General features: G+C 49.6%; 1 protein-coding gene and 1 pseudogene across 2 annotated transcripts; one reads left to right on the forward strand and one right to left on the reverse strand.

The window, feature by feature from the left end:
• The first annotated feature begins 1,361 nt into the window (after positions 1 to 1,361).
• On the forward strand, positions 1,362 to 2,259 carry LOC119064526 (40S ribosomal protein S2-like; annotated as a pseudogene).
• A 626-nt stretch (positions 2,260 to 2,885) lies between these two features.
• On the reverse strand, positions 2,886 to 19,639 carry TMEM127 (transmembrane protein 127). 2 transcript variants are annotated; one of them, XM_037166314.2, is made up of 4 exons: positions 19,496 to 19,639; positions 18,794 to 19,105; positions 6,078 to 6,242; positions 2,886 to 5,239 (listed from the first exon to the last, which is right to left on the reverse strand). In XM_037166314.2, the coding sequence occupies exons 2-4, from the start codon at positions 19,035 to 19,037 to the stop codon at positions 4,932 to 4,934; spliced, it is 717 nt and encodes a 238-aa protein (XP_037022209.1). In that variant the 5' UTR covers positions 19,038 to 19,105; positions 19,496 to 19,639; the 3' UTR covers positions 2,886 to 4,931. The 2 variants fall into 2 exon arrangements, with proteins under 2 accessions (XP_037022209.1, XP_037022208.1); XM_037166313.2 differs by having other exon boundaries at positions 18,794 to 19,109.
• Between the last annotated feature and the right edge of the window lie 71 nt (positions 19,640 to 19,710).

The raw sequence follows: 19,710 nt of genomic DNA on the forward strand, positions 1-19,710 counted from the left end.
CTTGGAAAGCAAGAACTATGTACCTTAATATCCACCGTGTCTACGAATCACATGTTCAGTGTGTCCGATGAACAAACGTTGCATAAGAAAGCATGATCCCCTGGCTATAATGAACTTATAAAGGAAAAAACAAGAAAAACAAAGCCTGTCGACACACTAGAAATGTTGTGTGTGAGTGCAAGGACGCATACGTGCACATTTCCCTCACCACTCTCATTAAAGCACAGGGAGGCAAACAGGGGAAAGACAAATATAGAACATCCTACACCTTATTAAAACAAAACCCACCCTCCACCCCAAGTTTATTCCAGAAGGAAACTCTCCACCAACAGCAGTTGCACTAGAAAGCTAAGTGAGAGAACCCCGAGAGTAAGGTCAAACCAAGGGGGTAACTGGGTCACAGGGTGTAGCCAGACACTGCCATGAAGCGGTCCCTCACAGAGCTAGCTGCAACTCTGCCACAGAGACAGAAAGGGAGAAAGCTTCCAAATGGGGTTGCCTGCCTGCCCGCCCTGCCCCGTTGGGCCCCATTCTCATAGAGCCCTACAGGCTTGAACAAAATGGAACCACGTATCTCTTTGAAAGTTCTTTCATTGGCAAACTCTTGAGAACATGTTTGGGCTCAGGGGCCTCTATGCCTCCTACTGCCCTTCACGTCCTGCCACTTCTCATGCCACGCCCTTCTCAGGCTGAGGTCCTGGCTCCACTTTCCATCTCCTGACAGGTCAGCAGGAACTGAGGCTGCGGGGCTCCTCCCTGCAACACCTGCAGAGACACCAGGCTGTGGGGCCAACTGTGACTGCTCTCTTCTCCCCCTTGTACCAGGTTCCAGGACTGCACACCATCTCCCACCCAGTCCCACCTCCCAGGCCCTCAGACTCTCACCAACACCAGGCTGACCCTCCTCACACTTCACCAGTCATTAGAAACACTTAGTCCTTCCTTTTCCTTCTCAGAAAACTTCCAAAGCTCCCCTGGCTTCAGTGGCTTCAACAGGCCCCACCCCTTGGGGACCTCTGGCCACATCCTGGCCACCAGTTGTGCTTTGATCCTACTAGCCCTTTGGCAGGAATGACCCCCACCCACCTCCAAACTCTCACTTTGAGCCTGGCCCCAGCTGCCACCATAAAACCTTTGGTACTTGCTCAGGGCAGAGCCCCTTTCCAGCCGTCCACTAGACCACTCACTTCATGCTGCCTGTCTGTGGGCAAGTCCATCTCCAGAAGTGAAAATACAGAGCCCTTGGAAACGGGACCCTGAGGGTTGTCGTTTCTCTCACAGTGCCTCACAGGCTTTGTACAAAACACAAGGCACCTTTTATAAACATCTGGAAAGGAATGAGCTTCCCCAGGGAACACCAAATGGCGGATGATGCCAGTACTGCGGAGGGGCCTAGAGGCCCTGGGGGCCCCGGGATGGGAGGCTGCTGCGGCTTCTGTGGAGGACTTGGCAGGGGCATCCAGGGGCGATGCTATGGCCAGGGTCAGGGCCAGGGCCATGGAGCTCATGGAGCTCTTGGAGGCAAGGCTGAGGACAAGGAGTGGATCCCTGCCACCAAGTTGGTCTACCTGATCAAGGACATGAAAATCAACTCCCTGGAGGAGACCCATCTCTTTCCTCTGTCCATCAAGGAATCTGAGATCACTGACTGTTTCTTGGGAGCATCCCTCAAGGATGAGATTCTGAAGATTCCCCGTGAAAAAGCAGACACGTGCCGGACAATGGACCTGGTTCAAGGCATCTGTCACTATTGGGGACTACAAGGACACCCTGGTCTGGGTATTAAGCACTCAAAGGAAGTAGCCACTGCCATCCGCGAGGCCATCATCCTGGCCAAGCTCTCCATTGTCCTTGGGCAGTGAGGTTACTGGGGGAACACAGTCAGGAAGCCCCAAACCGTCCCTTGCAAGGTGACTGGGCGCTGCGGCTCCACGCTGGTGCACCTCAGCCCTGCACCCAGAGGCACTGGCATCGTCTCAATCCCTGTGCCCAAGAAGCTGCTGCTGATGCAGTACTGACCTGCTACACCTCAGCCAGGGCCTGCACTGCCACCCTGGCAACTTTGCCAAGGCCACCTTTGATGCCATCTCTAAGACCCTCTGCTATCTCACCTCCGACTTCTGAAAAGTGACTGTTCACCAAGCATCCCTATCAGGAATCCCTCACCGTCTTGTAAAGACCCAGGGCAGGGTGTCTGTGCTGAGGACCCGGGCTCCAGATGTGACCACTACCTCATTTTACACAAGGAAAATAAAGTGAATTAAGCCTGTCAATATAAAAAGAGAAAACAATTCCTAGCTCCCAAGACATGTACCGTTCCAGAAATTCAAAAGAAAAAGGAAAGAAAAACCCAGGCTGTTCCTTAAAGGGTGTCCTAAGATCTTTCACTGTGCTGCACACCTTGGGGCCCGGCATGTCCGCTGAATGTAGAAATGAACAAATGAATGAAACATGGATAGCTAAGCAAGGCACTGACACTGAAGGCTCTCCTACAAGTTACATCCCTGATCACTGCCATTCACCCGACTCTCCCAGTCCCTACTGGGAAGTAACCATTACCTATGATTTCAAAAGTACAGTTTCTTTGGCAAGCCCTAGACCTGGGGTCTCTTTCTCTCCACGCAAAACAAGAGTTCTCTTCTGCAGGTCACCAGGGACTCTGACAGGAGGGTCTGCAGCCACCTGGGCTCCCCATGGGGGCCTGGCTGTGCATGGTGTCAGGTTAGAGGCACATCTGGGTGGAAGTGCCTTGCACGGCGCAGGCACCTGCAGTCCCTCTGACTTTTCTAATTACACACTTCATGAGTTTCTCCTGCTTCTCTCAGAGGAAGGGAACAAAGCAACTCAGGGAAACTGTCACACAAAAATGACAGGGAGTCATTGCGTTTATATTCTTACTTGTGGTTTCTGTTCATTTGTTTCGTTTTTGCTTTTTTATTTTTTTTCCGAAAAAGAAAAACAACACAACTGGAGAATTTATATGAGTGTCAGAATAGTAGGGGGAAGAGAAAGGTCAGAGGCATGGAAGGCTAATAAAAAAAATGGGTTTTGAATCACATGGAACGGTCCACAGAGTCGTGTCTGGGGCCTCATGAGACTGGTCCCTTTGGCTTGCGTGTTTGGTGCCTGGTCTCCTGATCTGCCCTGCAGACACCCAGAGTCAGTGAGAGCTGGACACACCCCAGATATCTGCCAAAGACAAATGAGGACTTGACAGAGAGACAAGAAAATGTGGTTCTTGGCTTTGTGTGCAGGTATCACACCGAAGTCTCTCTTGCCTAACAGAAGAGTCTAGAAGTGTGAGAGTCACATGGGACACACTTTGGCATCACAGTGAATTCCAGGCAGCCACTCACTCATGTGTAGACACGGCCTTCACTGCCCACACAGGCATATGTCCAGACACCCGAGGCAGTCGACGACGAGACATGGGACGGATCCTTCTTAGCCCCAGTTCAACAGCAGTGTCCATTCTCCAGTCTTGCTCTGTCGTCTGTAGCAGAAGATTGGGATCCATCTGCTTTTCAGCTCAGCACCAGACACTGATTCCAAAGCTTGGCCATCTGGATCCACACTGAAGGTCTCTCAAGTTTCTCCGACTTTTATGCCAATCTCAGAGCAGAAAATTCAGCCTGACCCAAGGCCATGTGTGGCAAACAGAAAAGCAGAGTGACGGCTGGGCAAGAAAGAGCCAGTAAGTAGCACACTGCAAGGCCAGAGTACATTCAAGAAGGGGAGAGGGCATGCAGCAAGCTGTTGCCCCAAGTCACAGTTTAGGGGAGGCACCAAGCCTGAAGGACACAACCAGGTTGCCAGTCTGACCTCACACAACGGGGCCCACTGGCTGTGGCTCCTCTGTGGAGAGTGGTGGTTTTCCTGACCTGCCGTGGCCCTGCCCCTGCACGGAGGCCAGGTTAGATCTCAGTGCCACAGTCCTGAGGAGCACCACGCTGGCCAGCCAGCCAGGCCATAGTCCTCAGCCCCTCTGCTGATGGGGTTCTGGGTTCCGTAGGAAGGCCACTGGGAGGGAGGGGACAAGGGAAGAGGGCTGCATTCTGCTGGGAGAGGTTCAGGGAGGAACTACTATGGGCTGGAAGGAGCTATGGCCCAAAACACTACAGAGCCCAAAAGAATGGGATAAATATCAGAAAAATGACAGACGTCTTTTCACTAGTTTAAAAACAGATTATTGTTGCTATTGTTTGGTTTTGTTTGTTTCTTCCTTTTAAAACCACTCAATTTTAAAAGGTGAAGGGGCTGGAAATTCAGACCCCTTCACTCTGATCCTTTCTGGGCACCAGGCGGCCTCAGGCCCACACCCTGTGCTCTCTCCTGGCCTGGGCTCCTGCCACCCAAGCCAGGGCGAAGCGGAGAGAAAATTGGTTCTGCTTCCCAACAGCAATTCTTTCGCCCTGTCAAACCAGAACCAGGGGATGGGAAGTCCAAAGACTAAAGTGCAGAGAGAGCCGCAGAGTGGAAGGCCTGGCACTGAGCACTCTGGGAAGGAACGGGGCAGGGTCAGCTCACAGCTGCAGCTGTGGGCAAACGCGACCATCCGGATGGAAGCCCTCAGGGCACAGTCCCCTTTCCTTTGGGCCCTGCTGACACTGTCAGCAGCTTCCCAAGGAAAGTTCTGGTCTGAAAGATATGGCCCATGGAGAAAACCTGTTATGAGGGTCCCTGGTTGGTAATGACTAGTGACCTCAGGGACACAGGAAGGTGGCAAGAGGGGGAAAGTGCATGATATAAAATCTGTGAACCCCAGGTTTCAAGAGCAGGGATACGTGAACAACCCAAAAGGAAGAGTCTCTCCTGGGGAGGGTTTGGTGAAGAGGGTCAGGATCCTACCAGCGACGCCTTCTGGGGGAAGGCGCTCCTCTGGGTGTGGGAGGAGCTGTGGAGGAGGAGGAGGAAGAAAGCCTGGGCTGGCATTAGGGCGTGTAGGCTGGGGGTGGCTGGAATTGGTTGATGACCTCATATTCCGAGGGGTAGGGCTCGGTCTCCTCCATCTCAGAGAGCAGCTCCAGGGCCTGCTCCTCCTCCTCCGTGGGGTAGTGGCGCAAGAGGTTGGCTGCCGTGGCCAGGATTGAAGCTCCGCCAGCTCCTGCCACCAGGTAGAAACTAACAGCAAAGGTGACATACACTTGGGAACCATGGTACTTCTTATGTTGCTGCTGCAGGGCCAGGATGAGTTCGGAAGCCCAGTAGGAAAAGCCAATGACAGTAGCACACTGCAGGACTGGGGGACGGAAGGAGAGTGCAGAAAGGGGTTAGCAGGCACACTGCAACTGGGGTGCTTGAGGAACCAGCTGCAGCCCTCTACCCGAACCCCGAACCTCTCTACCCAACTGCATCCTCTATACCCAAACCCACATCTGTCAGAGAACCTGCCAGCCCTGGGATACTGGAAGGGGGAGCTCTCCATGGTCATGGGGTTCTTAGGCTCAGGCTGGGGACAGATGCCTGACCCCCTCTGGGCTAGCCAGAGTCTCTCAGTCTTAAGAATCTGGAATTGGAATATGAGGGCTGCTAGAAATCAGTGGGTGCTTGAAAGGAGCAGACAAGGTCATGCAGTCTGGGAGCTGAGTTGGCACCACCACCAATCAAATCAGCACCCAGCCTGGCCATGGCAGAGGCTAGTCTGTGGGAAAACAAAGGGGGAGGAAAGAATCTGATGAGACCATACTCTCCAGGGAGACACAGTGAGACACTCTGCTCCCTTCCTTGCTCATTCCAGGTCCTGGGAGCCTGGCTGAACTTTAAGCCCATGGAGAGCTATGAGATTTCTTCGGGAATTCTAACACTATTCCCTCCCAACAGCTGAGCCGGGTATATAGGCAAATGATGAAAGCAAGCTGCCATCACACCCTAGTGCTCTAGGAAAGGCTAGAGTGGAAATAAGCATCTGGGCTGGTATCTGCTCAGAGAACCCGCCACTCCCACCTGCAATTCCAGATAGTTGCCCCCACCCTGTGGCAGTTCCTCCCCCACTGGGAGCAGTGCTTCCTTTTGGAATGTTTTGGAATACTTCTTTTTAATGTTGTCTAGACAACACTGTCAGACCCCTTTGGGCTTACCTGTGAGGATGTGGGCAAAAGCATAGCGACGGGTAATTTTCAGGGCTGGATGCTTGGGCCCAAAGACGTCCAGAAGGAACGCAGACAGACTGCACAGGATGCCCAGGAAGCAGAAGGCGGCAATGACCCGCAGGAGCAGTACTGTCTGGAGATTCATGCAAAAGTCTGTAGGGGGAGAACCAAATTTTCAGGATCCCAAGGAGCACCCTGGAGCAGAAGTCCCAACCTGGTAGTCTGTCCCTCTCAGTCAGTCGTGGAGACCCAGGGGAGTCCTGGAGAGGACAGTCATAACTCCGGTCCCAGCTGGCCCACAGAGGAGGCTGAACGGCACCTGAATTAGCAGACAGGAACCCTGATCACTGCTCCCATGCACTCACTTTCCTCCCTTCCAACAAAGCCAGTCTAAGTGCACACCTCCATTTCGTTGTACTTGCCACGGTCTTCTAACCATTTTTAAAGTCCCTGACAATCCAACACATCAGCCCATTGTGCTAAAGCATGCTCCCAGCTGCAGGAACTGCCTACTAACTACAGAGCTGAGACAGCCAGAGAGGCAAGGCCCGAGGTTAATCAATGTCAGTTCTCTATCCAGCCACTCATTCATCCCCTTTTGGTTAGTAATTTGGAAAAATGTACCCTTACAAGAAAGTATTAAATAAGTTAGGAAAGATGGTAGCCTGGAACTTAACATTTATTTTTGTTCACTCCCTGAACCCTACCTAAAACAAAACAAAACAAAACAAAACAAAATAAAACAAAACAAAACAAAACAAAAAATTTTAAAGGCATAAACCCACACAAAGGGGAGAGGGGCAAAACCCAATTCTGGAACCTGGAAAGTAAAGGGACTTAGAACTGACTTAGAAGACTGGGTAAGCTGAAATATCAGCTCAAAGTGGGAAAGCTAAAACATGACTAGATTTACACCACAAAAGCCTGAAAGGCTCAGAAACTGACAGAACCAAATACGAGGGCAAAGCCATTAGGGGTGCACACTCAACCAAAAGAGGGAGTAAACCAAGGAAGATGATGCTGAAAAAGGAGGCCCCGCATTCAGAGTCCCTGGGGTCACGGTGAAGGGAGAGCCCAGGACGACTACTGCACACCAGACGTGTAGAGCAAGCCGGACTTCCTTCTAGGACCACAACACCATTCTTAATTCTTTTCAATGTTGTCTAGACAACACTGTCAGACCCCTTTGATATCTATGCAAACTGCCATAGCTCCCAGAAACACACGGACAGAATAAAGGCTAATCTAAAAAGAAGCCATTTAAAGCTTCAATAAAAAGTAGGAAATGTGCTTTAACCTCCTCTCCCTCCTCTATTCCAGCCACCGGCAAGCTCTTCTCTTTCATTTAGGTCATGGGCCGTCAAATGATTTAGAAAAATCTGAAAAGGGCTGGCAGGACTTAGCTTACAGGCTCCTTTCCCGAGTCCTGTCCACTGGCTGAGGCTGGGAGATGGCGGTCATCACTCTCCCGTGCCCATCACAGTCACCAGGGTTCTGGCTGAAAGCACGTTCCCAGGCCTCAGGAATTCTGAGCTCTCTGTCTAGAGCAAGGCCTAGGAATCTGGATTTTAACAAGCAGCCCAGGTAATTCACATGCAGGTAGCCTAAGACTTACACTCCCAGAAACACAAATCCTGGGCCTAGAAGAAGAGGAACTGAGAAATAAAGTCCAAGAACCTGGGTAGGAGACATGAAGCCAACAAAGCAGACTCAAACGAAGAGACACTGGCATCATGGGGTCTTGGACAGACCCCAGACCCAAAGCAGATACCAGGAGACCCTGGGCCTTTGTGACAGCACACATGCCTGCCTCAGGCCTACACTTTGCTAGGCAGACAGTGGCTGAGCCCACGCCAGACTCATGCCCCCATGGTATGGCTGTAGGTCATCCACCAGGCTGCCCTCAGAGCTACCTGTCACTCTGGTCAGCTGACCATCTGTTTTGGGCCCAACCACCCAGTCTGGTGTTTGCTTACTCCCAGAAGGCTTGCCTGTGTGATAGGGCTGCCAGAACCAGGCCCAGCCTCCACTTCGTTCAGCTCTTAGTTAGCTTAGAGATCATGCTGTGGGCATGCAGAGGCTTCGGTAAAGGAGAAGCTCCTGTAGACAGCGACTGTCTCCTAGCTTCACTCTGAATATTGTTTAAAGCTCCCCGAGGTAGTTCTTCTCAGTCCACATGGCATGAGGCAGAGATGGGGCAGGATGAAAGTGTGAGTAGCAGGGTGCAAGGGACTACAGCACACTCTGCAGCAGGCTGTGTTCAGATTACTTAATGTGGCTAGGCACTTGGAGTAGAGCTTTAATTGTGGTTCTCATAAAAATCCACTAAGTTTTAACTTAACCACCAGTCTTAACTGAAAAAAGGTAATACTGAGTGACTTCAAAGATACTTTCTTAGACTGCATACTAAGTACAGGAGGTTCATTTTATTATTGTCCTTAAAAATGTATATCTAGCCCTGGCTGGTGTGGCTCAGTGGATTGAGCACGGGCCTGCGAACCACACGATCGCAGTTCAATTCCCAGTCAGGGCACATGCCTGGGTTGCAGGCCAGCTCCCAGCAGGGGACACACGAGGGGCAACCATACATTGATATTTCTCTCCTTCTCTCCTTCCCTTCCCCTCTAAAGATAAATAAATAAAATCTTAAAAAAAAAAAGGCAGGTATGACCTCCAAAAAAATAAATAAATAAAAATAAAATAAAAATTAAAAAGCATGTATTTATTCTTACATTATTTATATTCCAGTCACCTTCAAAGTACTAAAGTACATTTGATGCAAAACACCTACTCACACTTCTTTTCCCTGCTCAATACAGTTTCAGAACTCGTCAACTTTAATGCCTTTTAGTGCTTTTACCATTTTTGTTTCACCTCTTCCAAATCAGCAAAACATTTCCCTTTGGGGACTCTTCACCCAGGGAAACAGAAAAAAAGAAAGTCACTCAGGGTGAGATTGGGTGAATAGGGAGTGTGGGGCACAAGGATAATACAGTTCTGGGTCAAAGACTGCTGAACACTCAGCACAGTGTGGGCAGGTGCGCTCATAAATCACCCATCATGAAATGGGCAAACACACTGAAAGTCTTCAAAATAATTTCAATGAAGCCCAACACAGCCTCTCACAACAACGCCAGCTGGTACACTGACACAGATGGGTTCCCAGAACACTCACTTACTGGGGAAAGCCTGTACTACAAGGGGCCCATCCTCCAGAACATAATTCCAGTTTTTGGGGGGTCCCCCCTCGAATACTCCCCCATGTTCCTTGTGTTTCATAATACACTTATTTTAATAATAAGGAAGAATAGCACATGATAAAAAGCTCCAGAGGAGACATCCCTCTCTTCCAGTGTCGAACTGCCCTTCCCAAGAGACAAATATTGTTGGCAGTTTCTATTGTCTCCTCCAGGAACAGCCTGTGCACACTGACTAGTCAAACGTTACCTTTAAGATTTTATTTATTTACTTTTTTAGAGAGATGGGAAGGGAGGGAGAAAAAGAGAGAAACATCAATGTGAGAGAGAAACATCGACTGGTTGACTCTCATACATGCCTTGACTGGGGACACACAACCCACAATCCAGGCATATGCCCTGACCAGGCTGTGGCCTTCCGGCTTGCAGAATGACACCCAACCAACTGAGCCACATGGGTCAGTTATCACTTTGCACAGCTCAGATGAGAGAGGAAATTAAGTGACTTCTTTCAGGTCTCATATTACAGAGCTAGTCTCCAAACTAAAGCTGGACTCCAAACCAGGGCAGGCTCCCTTGCACTGTGATGCTCAGAATCACCAAGTCCCGGACGTTTTATCTTTCCCCGATGGGGATAATCCATCAAGTTCTAAAACATTTGGGACAAAAGTTAGTATAAATGCTCTCAGAGCCACCTGCAAAGGTGCTAAGTGCAAGAGGGGAATAGCTGGAAGCACAAAATCCCTTCCAGGCAAAATTGGTTTGGGCCGTTAAGGAATGAAAAGTGTTCATACTGGGAATTATTGAGCGAAAACTGGTTGGTGCGATCTAAACTTCCATAGCCACCAGAGTCTGGCTCTGGGAAGCAGTAGGAAAACCACAAAGGCGCTGGACTTGGCACCAAATCCTAGACCGTCCGCAGACCGTGTTACCACAGACCAGATGGCACTTAACTGCACTGGACTGCCCTTGGTCTCTGCTCTCTCATCTGTCACATGAAGGCTCAGCATTGTTAACTGCCCCGGTCCCTCCTCACTGGCTGCAGCAGTGTCAGTCCTGGCGTGTCCTTCCTGTTCACAGCCAGTGTGAGCCACAGAAAGAACCCCTAAAAGCCAGGGTAAGGATGTGCCCCATCAGAAGGTGATGGGGTACACAAAGGGGCTTCTGACCCAAATTCAAATAAGGGTGTTTTTTTTTTAATCCCCACCTGAGGGACAAATTTTTTTCATTTCTTTATAGAGAGGGAGGGAGGGAAGAAGGAAGGGAAAGATATCAATGTGAGAGAGAAGCATGGATTGGTTGTCTCCCAGACAGGGAACCCTATGTGCAGGGACCGGAGATCGAACCTGCAACCTGGACATGTGTGTGTCCCGACTGGGAACTGAAACCACAAGCTTTCTGTTACTGTGATGACGCTCCAATGAACTCAGCCACGCTGGCCAGGTCCAAACCGGTTTGGTCTCAATGTGACTGTCTTACCCCACTCCAAAACTGTGAATAAACCCTTGGGCTTAATGGGGAAGCCAAGTGTGAACTTCCCTAGAGTGATGCTAATAGATACCCTGGGAGCCTGCCTCACAGCCCAGGTGGTCTGTCATGAGACAGAGAAGCTTAGTGCACAGAGAACACAGACAGAGGATCCCGGACAGACATGCTTAGAACTGAGCTCATCCTTTCCTGCCAGACATCAGAGGACCACAAATATCTGCTCCCTCGAGAAGAAAGAATCCTTCAGTGTTGTGCAGGTATTATTTCACTTGTGGGGAGAAAAGGCACGTGGGACAAGGTCCTCCTTTTAAATTCAAACCATAAAGGGACTTCTGGCCAAGATGGAGGAGTAGGCAGATAAGCTTCGCTTCCTGGCACAACCAAAAGAAGGCTTACAAACAATTTAAAAACAAAAATCAATGAGAACTGCCAGAAAATTGAACTCTATGGAAGTCTGACAACCAAGGAGTTAAAGAAAAAACATTCATACAGACCAGTAGGAGAGGTGGAGATGGGTAGCCAGGGCAGAGAAGATGCTGGGCAAGGCAGTGGCTAGTGCAGCAGGCTGGTGAGGCAGTAGCTGAAGGACGGGGCGGTCCCACATTCAGGTGCGGATAAGCCAAGAGGAACAACTGGGAAGCGGGACAGACCATGCAACCCAGGGTTCCTGCACTGGGCAACATAAAGCCTCAGAACCTCTGGCTGTTAAAACCTGTGGGGTTGCAGTGGCAAGAGAAACTGCCTGTCTCACAGGAGAGTCTGCTGGAAGGGTGCACAGGGTCCTCGAACATACACAAGCCCGCCCACCCAGGAATCAGCACCTGAAAGTGCACAATCTGATAGTGGGTAGCAGGGGAAGTGACTGAAAACTGAAAACAGGGCAAGAGACGAGAAAGCTGCACTGTTCTATTATGGCCCTTCTCCCATACACAGCATCACAACGCAGTTTAGTGGGTTGCCCCACACTGGTGAATACCTAAGGCTTGGCCCCTAACTACGTAACAGGTATGCCAAGATTTTAAAAAATGGCCCGAATGAAGAACAGACCAAAGCTCCAGAAAAAAATGCAACTAAACGACAGAGATAGCCAACCTATCAGACGCAGAGTTCAAAACACTGGGAATGAGAATGCTCCCAGAAATGGTTGAGTATGGCCACAAAATAAAGGAAGAAGTGAAGGCTATGCAAAGTGAAATAAAGAAAAATACATAGGGAACAAACAGTGAAGGGAAGGAAATGGACTCAAATCAATGATTTGGAACAAAAGGAAGCAATAAATGTTTGATTAGAACAGAATAAAGAAACAAGAATTCAAAAAAATGAGGAGAAGCTTAGGAACATCTGGGCAACTTTAAATATTCCAACATCCAAATCATAGGGGTGCCAGAAGGAGAAGAGGAAAACCAATAAATTGAAAATGTATTTGAAAACATAATGAAGGAAAATTTCCCCAATCTGGCAAAGGAAATAGACATGCAAGTCCAGGAAGCTCAGAGAGCCCCATATAAGTTGGACCCAAGGAAGCACATGCCAAGACACATCATAATTAAATTACCCAAGATTAAGCATAAGGAGAGAATCTTAAAAGCAGGAAGAGGAAAGGAGACTTAGCTATAAAGGAGTTCCTATAAGACTATCAACTGATTTCTCAAAAAAAAAAAAAAAAAAACAACCTAAGGTAAGAAGTATTCAGAACTTCCACCAAGATGGAGGCGTAGGTGGAAGCACTGCACCTTCTCACACAACCAAGTTTACAACAAAGTTTTAGCAACAAAAACGCAGCCAAACCACAGAAAATTGAACTATACAGAAGTCTGACAACAATGAACCCTTCAGCCAAACCGGTAAGAGGGGCAGAGCCAGCAGCAGAGCGGGGTCAGGCAGGAAAGATCCACCAGACCGACCCAGGTGTGCAACCCAGGCACACCGGCAGTCGTGGGCGGATCCCAGGTGTGGAGTAGCAGTGGGCAGACCCACTGAGGGCTGACCACGGTCACACATTCAAGCGCAGATAAACCGGTGAAGGAGCGAGTGGTGATACAGACTGTGCAGGCCCCAGTGGCGGAAAGTGGCAGAGGGGACCGCCATTGTCCCTCTCTGACCCCGCCCCCACTTACAGCATCACAAACCAGCGACATGGGTGGCTTCTCTCTGACCCGCCCCCACATACAGTGTCACAAACCAGCGGCCCCGCCCTGGTGAACACCTCCTCGTACGTAACAGGCACGAACAGATCGAAACATGGCTCAAGAACAACTCAGGGCCCCAGAGCTGATAAATCTAAGCGAACAAGAAATTGCCAACCTATCAGACACACAGTTCAAAACACTGGTGATCAGGATGCTCACAGAACTGGTTGATTACAGTCACAAATTAGATGAACATATGAAGGCTAAACTCATTAAAATGAAGGGAAATGCACAGGAAACCAATAGTAATGGAAAGGAAACTGGGACTCAAATCAACAGAGTGGACCAGAAAGAGAAAAAAAATGACCAAACAGAAAAGGATGAAGAAACAAGAATTCAAAAAAATGAGGAGAGGCTTAGGAACCTCCAGGACATCTTTAAACATTCCAACATCTGAATTATGGGGGTACCAGAAGGGGGAAAGGAACAGCCACCAGTGGAAAACTTATTTGAACAAATAATAAAGGAGAACTTCCCCAACCTGGCAAAGGCAATAGACTTCCAGGAAATCCAGGAAGCTCAGAGAGTCCCAAAGAAGTTGGACCCAAGGAGGAACACATCCAGGCACATCATAATTACATTAGCCAAGATTAAAATGAAGGAGAAAATTCTAGAAGCAGCAAGAGATAAGGGGACAGTCACCAACAAAGGAGTTTCCATCAGACTGTCAGCTGATTTCTCAAAAGAGACCTTACAGGCAAGAAGGGGCTGGAAAGAAGTATTCCAGGTCATGAAAACCAAAGACCTACAACCAACATTGCTCTATCCAGCAAAGCTTTCATTTAGAATGGAAGGACAGATAAAGTGCTTCTCAGATAAGATCAAATTCAAGGAGTTCATCATCACCAAGCCTTTATTATATGAAATGTTAAAGGGACTTACCTAAGAAAAAGAAGATAAAAAAGATGAACAGTGAAAGGACAGCAAACTCACACTTATTAACAACCACACCTAAAATAAAAGCAAATTAAGAGGACAGCTAGATCAGGAGCAGAACCACAGAAATGAAGATCACAGGGAGGGTTAGCAACAGGGGAGTGGGAGGAGGAGAAGTGGGGAGAAGGTACAGAAAATAAGTAGCACAGACAGTAGATAGAAAATAGGGGGAGGGTAAGAATTGTAGGGGAAATACAGAATCTAAAGAACTTGAGACAGGTGGGCATAAACTAAAGGGGGGGAATGTTGGGGGAGGGGGTGCAGCAGGGTGGAGGGGAATGAAGGGGGAAATAGAACAACTGTAATGGCATAATCAATAAAATATATTTAAAAAAACAAGTATTCAAAGCCATGAATTACACTATGCAGCAAAGCTATCATTTAGACTGGAAGGGCAGATAAAGTGCTTCCCGGGTAAGGTCAAGTTAAAGGAGTTCATCATCACCAAGCCCTTATTTTATGAAATGTTAAAGGGACTTATCTAAGAAAAAGAAGATCAAAACTATGAACAGTAAAATGACAACAAATTCACAACTATCAAGAACTAAACCTAAAAAACAAAAACCAACCAAGCACACAACTAGAACAGGAACAGAATCACAGAAATGAGATCACATGGAGGGTTATCAGTGAGGAGGGAGAGGGGGGGAATGTGGGAAAAGGCACAGGGAATAAGAAGCATAATTGGTAGGTGCAAAATAGACAGAGGGAGGTTAAGAATAGTATAGGAACTAGAGAAGCCCAAGAACATATATGTACAACCCAAGGACCTGAACTAAGGGCAGGGGAGGAGGATGCTGGAGGAAAGGTGGGTACAGGGTGGAATGGGATAAAGGGGAAAAAAATGGGACAACTGTAGTAGCATAATAAAATATACTTTTAACAATTAGTGAATTAATTAATTTGAACCAGTGGTGCAGTCCACTACACTGTGATAAGAGAGAGCACACATCCTACCTTCCAGTTGTGCTGTTTATTTTCCTAACTACTGCTTGGCTGTCCCCTCCAGTCAACAGGAAAAAAGGAAGCCGCTGTGTAGTAAGATCCCAAGACACTGACTTTGCCCAAGGTCATTAGTGAGTCATGGGGCTGGATTTGTTTTGAAGGCCTGGCTCTTCCTGTCTACCTGCCCACTGCTCTCACCCCTTCCCAACCCAAACAGGCTGCAGGCAGGAAGATTAAAGCGGCTCCTGGCCAGGTTCCTTTTTCTGTCCCATCCCCCTTCTCTTCCCCTCACTTGAGTCCTTGTGAGTTAGAGGCACTTCCCCACCACCCAGGACTTCTCAGCACTCATCCTCCCCACCCGCATAGCCTCTCCCTACTGTGACTTCAGCTTCTAGCCAGGCTTCTGATATTCAAGTCCAACAGGGTCCCCTAGTGCCTGGCTGGCCCATCACCACAGATACCAATGGTCCTAGGCAAGCTGCCTCAAAGGACAGGCCCCACAAGACTTGGGAGCACCAGCTGCATCAGTCACCACTCCTCAGGCATACTGACTGGTCCTCTGGTTGCCTTTGAACTTCCAGTGGCCTGCCCCACAGCCCAGGTGGTCTGTCATGAGAGAGAGGAGCTTAGTGCACAGAGAAGACAGACAGGATGCTGGACATGCTTAGAACTGAGCTCATCCTTTCCTGCCAGACATCAGTATGGCAGAGAGGACCACAAATATCTACTCCCTTAAGAAGACAGAATTCTTCAGTGTTGAGTCTCCTTCAGGAGAATCATGATTCTCCTGACCTCAAATCCCAGACCTCCTCATTCCTCAAAGGTGCTTCCCAAGGCTGCTGTCAGTGCTGCCCTTCACTGGCCACACTTAAGAGGCCGAGAGGGAATAATGTGCAGAAGAAACGATTATCTGGGGTCCCACGATTTGGGGCTACTGGAGGCCTGGGTGTATCTGTGCACCTGAGCCCAGGTTGAAGAGCAGAGTGAGAAGCAGGAACCCCGCGGGAGTGGGAGAATTCAGGACACAATTATTTGAGCCAGTCTGCATTTGCTAAAGCCTAGAGGGCTCTGCAGGAGAGTGAGTGGCTTTGCCTCCAGATCACCAACCTGAGCTAAACACTGATGGTGATGAAGGACTTGCACAGCTCTGATAAAAGGAAAAGATGCTGGAGATCACTGAGGTGTGCGGGTAAGAGTAGAGGCCACGCCACATTAATCAGCTGTGTGGCCTTAAGCAAGTCACCTGACCTCCCTGAGCCTAAGACCACTGTGAAGTAGTGGTCATGACAGCACCTACCAAATGAAGGTGTCATTTAGGAGAAACTAAAGAGGGCAGGAAGTGTACTGAGCACCAGGCCTGGCACTCAGGCAGGGGTCAGAGAAACAGGAAGGTACCGCTGCGAAGCCTGCTGACCCGGCACGCTTCCGGTCACCTGCAGAGACCTGACAGGGTCTGCTCTCCCTCTGGAAGCATCTGTAGGCACCAGACACAGCTGTCATTCTAAGACATCTGTTAGGCCCCGAGGATCAGCATCATCACACAGGAGATCATGTTTAAAAGCCCACTGGGTACCCAAAACTCAATCACTACAGAGCAAAAGCAGAGAAGCAATCAAGACCTCCTGATTCCTTGCCACCTTCTGTGATAGCTCATGAGGTGCCACTGTCAACTCTCTTATGAATGGACACCAAGTATTCCTAGCTTGCAATGCCCAAGCAGATGGCCACAGGTCAAAACTGTCCATGGGTTAAGATCTCTAAACAGATGAGCAAACATAAAGGTTAAGGCAACATGCTTTATGTATATATAAAAATATGTATGTGGGCCCTAACTGGGTAGCTCAGTTGATGGAGCGTCATCCCAATACACTAAGGTTGCATGTTCAATCATCAGTCTGGGCATTTAAAGTAGAAAAAAGTTCCACAAAATACATGTGAACAAAGAAGAACCTATACCATGAATTTATTCTGTTACATGATTTTGAGAAGGATACGCACCAAAGTAGAATAACCCTGAGATCATTCCTATGACAGGTGAAGTAAAACTAAGGATAAAAAACATCAGTTTCTATTGGGTCAGTAGATGAGGCAGATGCAGCCATGCCACCCCCAGGTGTGTGGGCCTGGAGAGATGTGACTTCACTTCTCTGAAACGCGGTTTCCCGGACTTCGGAAATATGGACCAGGGACCACACTGCCTCTCCCCGAGTAGGATGAATTTCATGAGCCTCCCTGGGAATGATCTGAATGGGAGAAACATCGGGAACTCTCTCCTGGTTTGTAGGTGCAACAAGCCCTTGAAACACTGAAATACCAAGGGGTCTAGATGAAGTGATGGTGGCAGCTGTGCTTCAAAGAAGGCAAGTAAGGGGAATGTGCTAAGAGAAAAGCCATCCAGACTCAAACCCCAGCTTGATGGCCTTTCTGCGATCACCTACACGCCAGAGAAAAAACTGCAGGTCACAAAGCCTTCTGTCTTAATGAATCAGGGAACAGACTGGGAACAAACCAGAAGTCCCCATCCTGTTCTCTAAATCATCCTAATCCTAATCCCTCAAAAACTCAATGAAGTTGCAAAAGTCAGAGAACTCTCAGAAAAATATATTAGGCCACAAGGATACAGCTTTTCAGCCTAGACCTGTAGAGGTGGTATAAGGTCCAAGGCACAGAGGAGAACTTGACCTTCTCACCAAACCCCAGTGCCTGAATCCTTAAAGAGGCGACATGAAGACATCTAACATTAAAGCTTTCTGAGGGGCAGCAAACACCTGAAACACATCACAGCCAGAGAGTGGCACAGGGAGAAAATACAAAATGGTTCAAAGGACCAGGGGGTGAAATCAGTCAGTGAGAAAAAGGTAAGAACCATGTGATTGCACTGATATGTGGGACAGTAAACAAACTCATGGACACAGACAGCAATGTGGCAGTTACCAGACAGAAAGGGATGGGGGCTTGAGGAAGCCTAATATATGGTGGGAAAGATGGTTTGACTTTAGGTGGTGGGCACACAGTGCAATATACAGATTATGTATCACAGAAATGTACACTTGAAACCTGTATGACCCTACCAGCCAAAGTCACCTCAATAACTTTTTTTTAAAAAGACAATAGGGGTGGTGAACTGTGCTGGTACTAAGGGCTATGGTGGGTCCACTGACCATTTTTCAGGTAAAAGCAAGGTAGCACAATCCTGAACTCACACCACATAGGCTGTATCTTCACTGCTGGAGAAAGGGGTGGGCAGGAGCAACTATGGGGCTCCCCGGGACTGCAGTCGCTGCCCCCCCCACTGCCCTGCGTGGCCTCCCCTGTGTCCAGTAAGTTGACCAGTCCCTAGTTCCTTTCCCCTCTTCTCTGCCCACCAGGCTGGAAAACACGAAGAGCATAGAAACCTCACCTTAGTAGGGCACAGATGTAAGGTTCCGAGAGCCAAACTCCAACTGTTTTTACTGTGGCTGGAACTGAATCCAAATTAACTAAAATGCCACAGACTCCCCTTTTCTATAATGAAAATCCAACTACTGTAGAAATAAAGCTATTTTAAAATCTAGCTTTATTAAAAGTTCCGTTTTCTCATCAATCAGCTGCCCTAAAGAAATCCCCCTACATCCCAGAGGTTCCTTAAAAGGAGACAGCTAATTGCAATGCCCAGCACCCTTATCTTCTCTCGGTATACAGCGCCCTTCCTCAGGCAGAATCCTAAAATAGCAGCAGTCCAGATTAGTGTGGCATGAAGAGTAGGTGCGTGGTTGAATAACATCTAATTAATGAGAAGCCGGACCCCCAAGAGCCAGCTGGTGGGCACGAACGCCAGGCAACAATGGGGCTGTTGCCTTCAACCGAATCTTGCCCTAGTTACCACAGCTCCAGGCCGCACTACATTCTACCCCCCACCGAGGAGCCCGGGTTGCCCAGGCGGAAGAGGGCCGGCGAGCGGTGGTCTTACCTTTCAGCAGGTCCGACTGCACGTAGCCCAGCACATCGGAAACTCCCAGCTCCTGGCGGGAACAGGTGCCACCGTGAATGTGCAGCCAGGCAGGCTCGGCGAGGGCAGTGCACAGCGCTGTGATGGACAAGGCGCCGGGCAAGGCCGAGGCCAGGCTACGCTCCGGCTGCTTGGGCAGAGCGCTGCCTCCCGGGCTCCTCCGCCGGCGCCCGCCGGGCACCCCTGCGCCTCCCGGGGCGTACATGCCCGGGGCCGCCCGCCGTCGCTCCGGAGTCGCTGATGCTCGCCGCCGATCTCCGCGGAGCGCAGAGTCTGCCTGTTCCAAGGAGGAAGCAGGTAAGGAAGGCGCAGGACTGCCAGGGCCGACACCGGAGGCTGGGCAGGTTGGGACCAGGGGCGGGGAGGAGACAAGAGGACTGCAGAGATTCAGGGGGCGGGGACGGTGACTGGGTCCCTGGAGTGGAGATGCAGAATGACGACCCGGAGAGAGCTAGGAACTGCCTGGGAAATGGGAAGAACGGGGCGGAGACATGGGTTACTGGTGGAAGAGAGACCCGGACCCGGAGTCTCAGCCAAAGGCTGTCAAGGGAAGGAGGACTAGGCTGGGCCGCAGGGATCCGGGTCCCAGGATCCAGGAACGGCGCTCTGGGACGCAACCTCTGCCCGGAGAAGACCCTTCCCACACCAATAGCTATTCCTCACCAGTCAGCAGGCCTCGGGGATGGCGCCGTTCCGGCGGTCACAGGCTCCTCAGCAGCCCGAGGTCGAGGGATCCCAGGCCCTAAAACCCAAACACCCGGACCAACCCGGGCCGACACACTTCCGCTTCCTCTTCCTCTGCCTCCGCCTCCTCCCGCTCCCCGCCCAGTCTCGGCAACCGCCACAAGCTGACGCACCACCGCCTCCCTTCGTGGGGC

Source organism: Artibeus jamaicensis, unplaced genomic scaffold (assembly GCF_021234435.1).
Source record: "Artibeus jamaicensis isolate MK-2021 breed Jamaican fruit bat unplaced genomic scaffold, CSHL_Jam_final contig_384, whole genome shotgun sequence".
Lineage (NCBI taxonomy): Eukaryota > Metazoa > Chordata > Mammalia > Chiroptera > Phyllostomidae > Artibeus > Artibeus jamaicensis.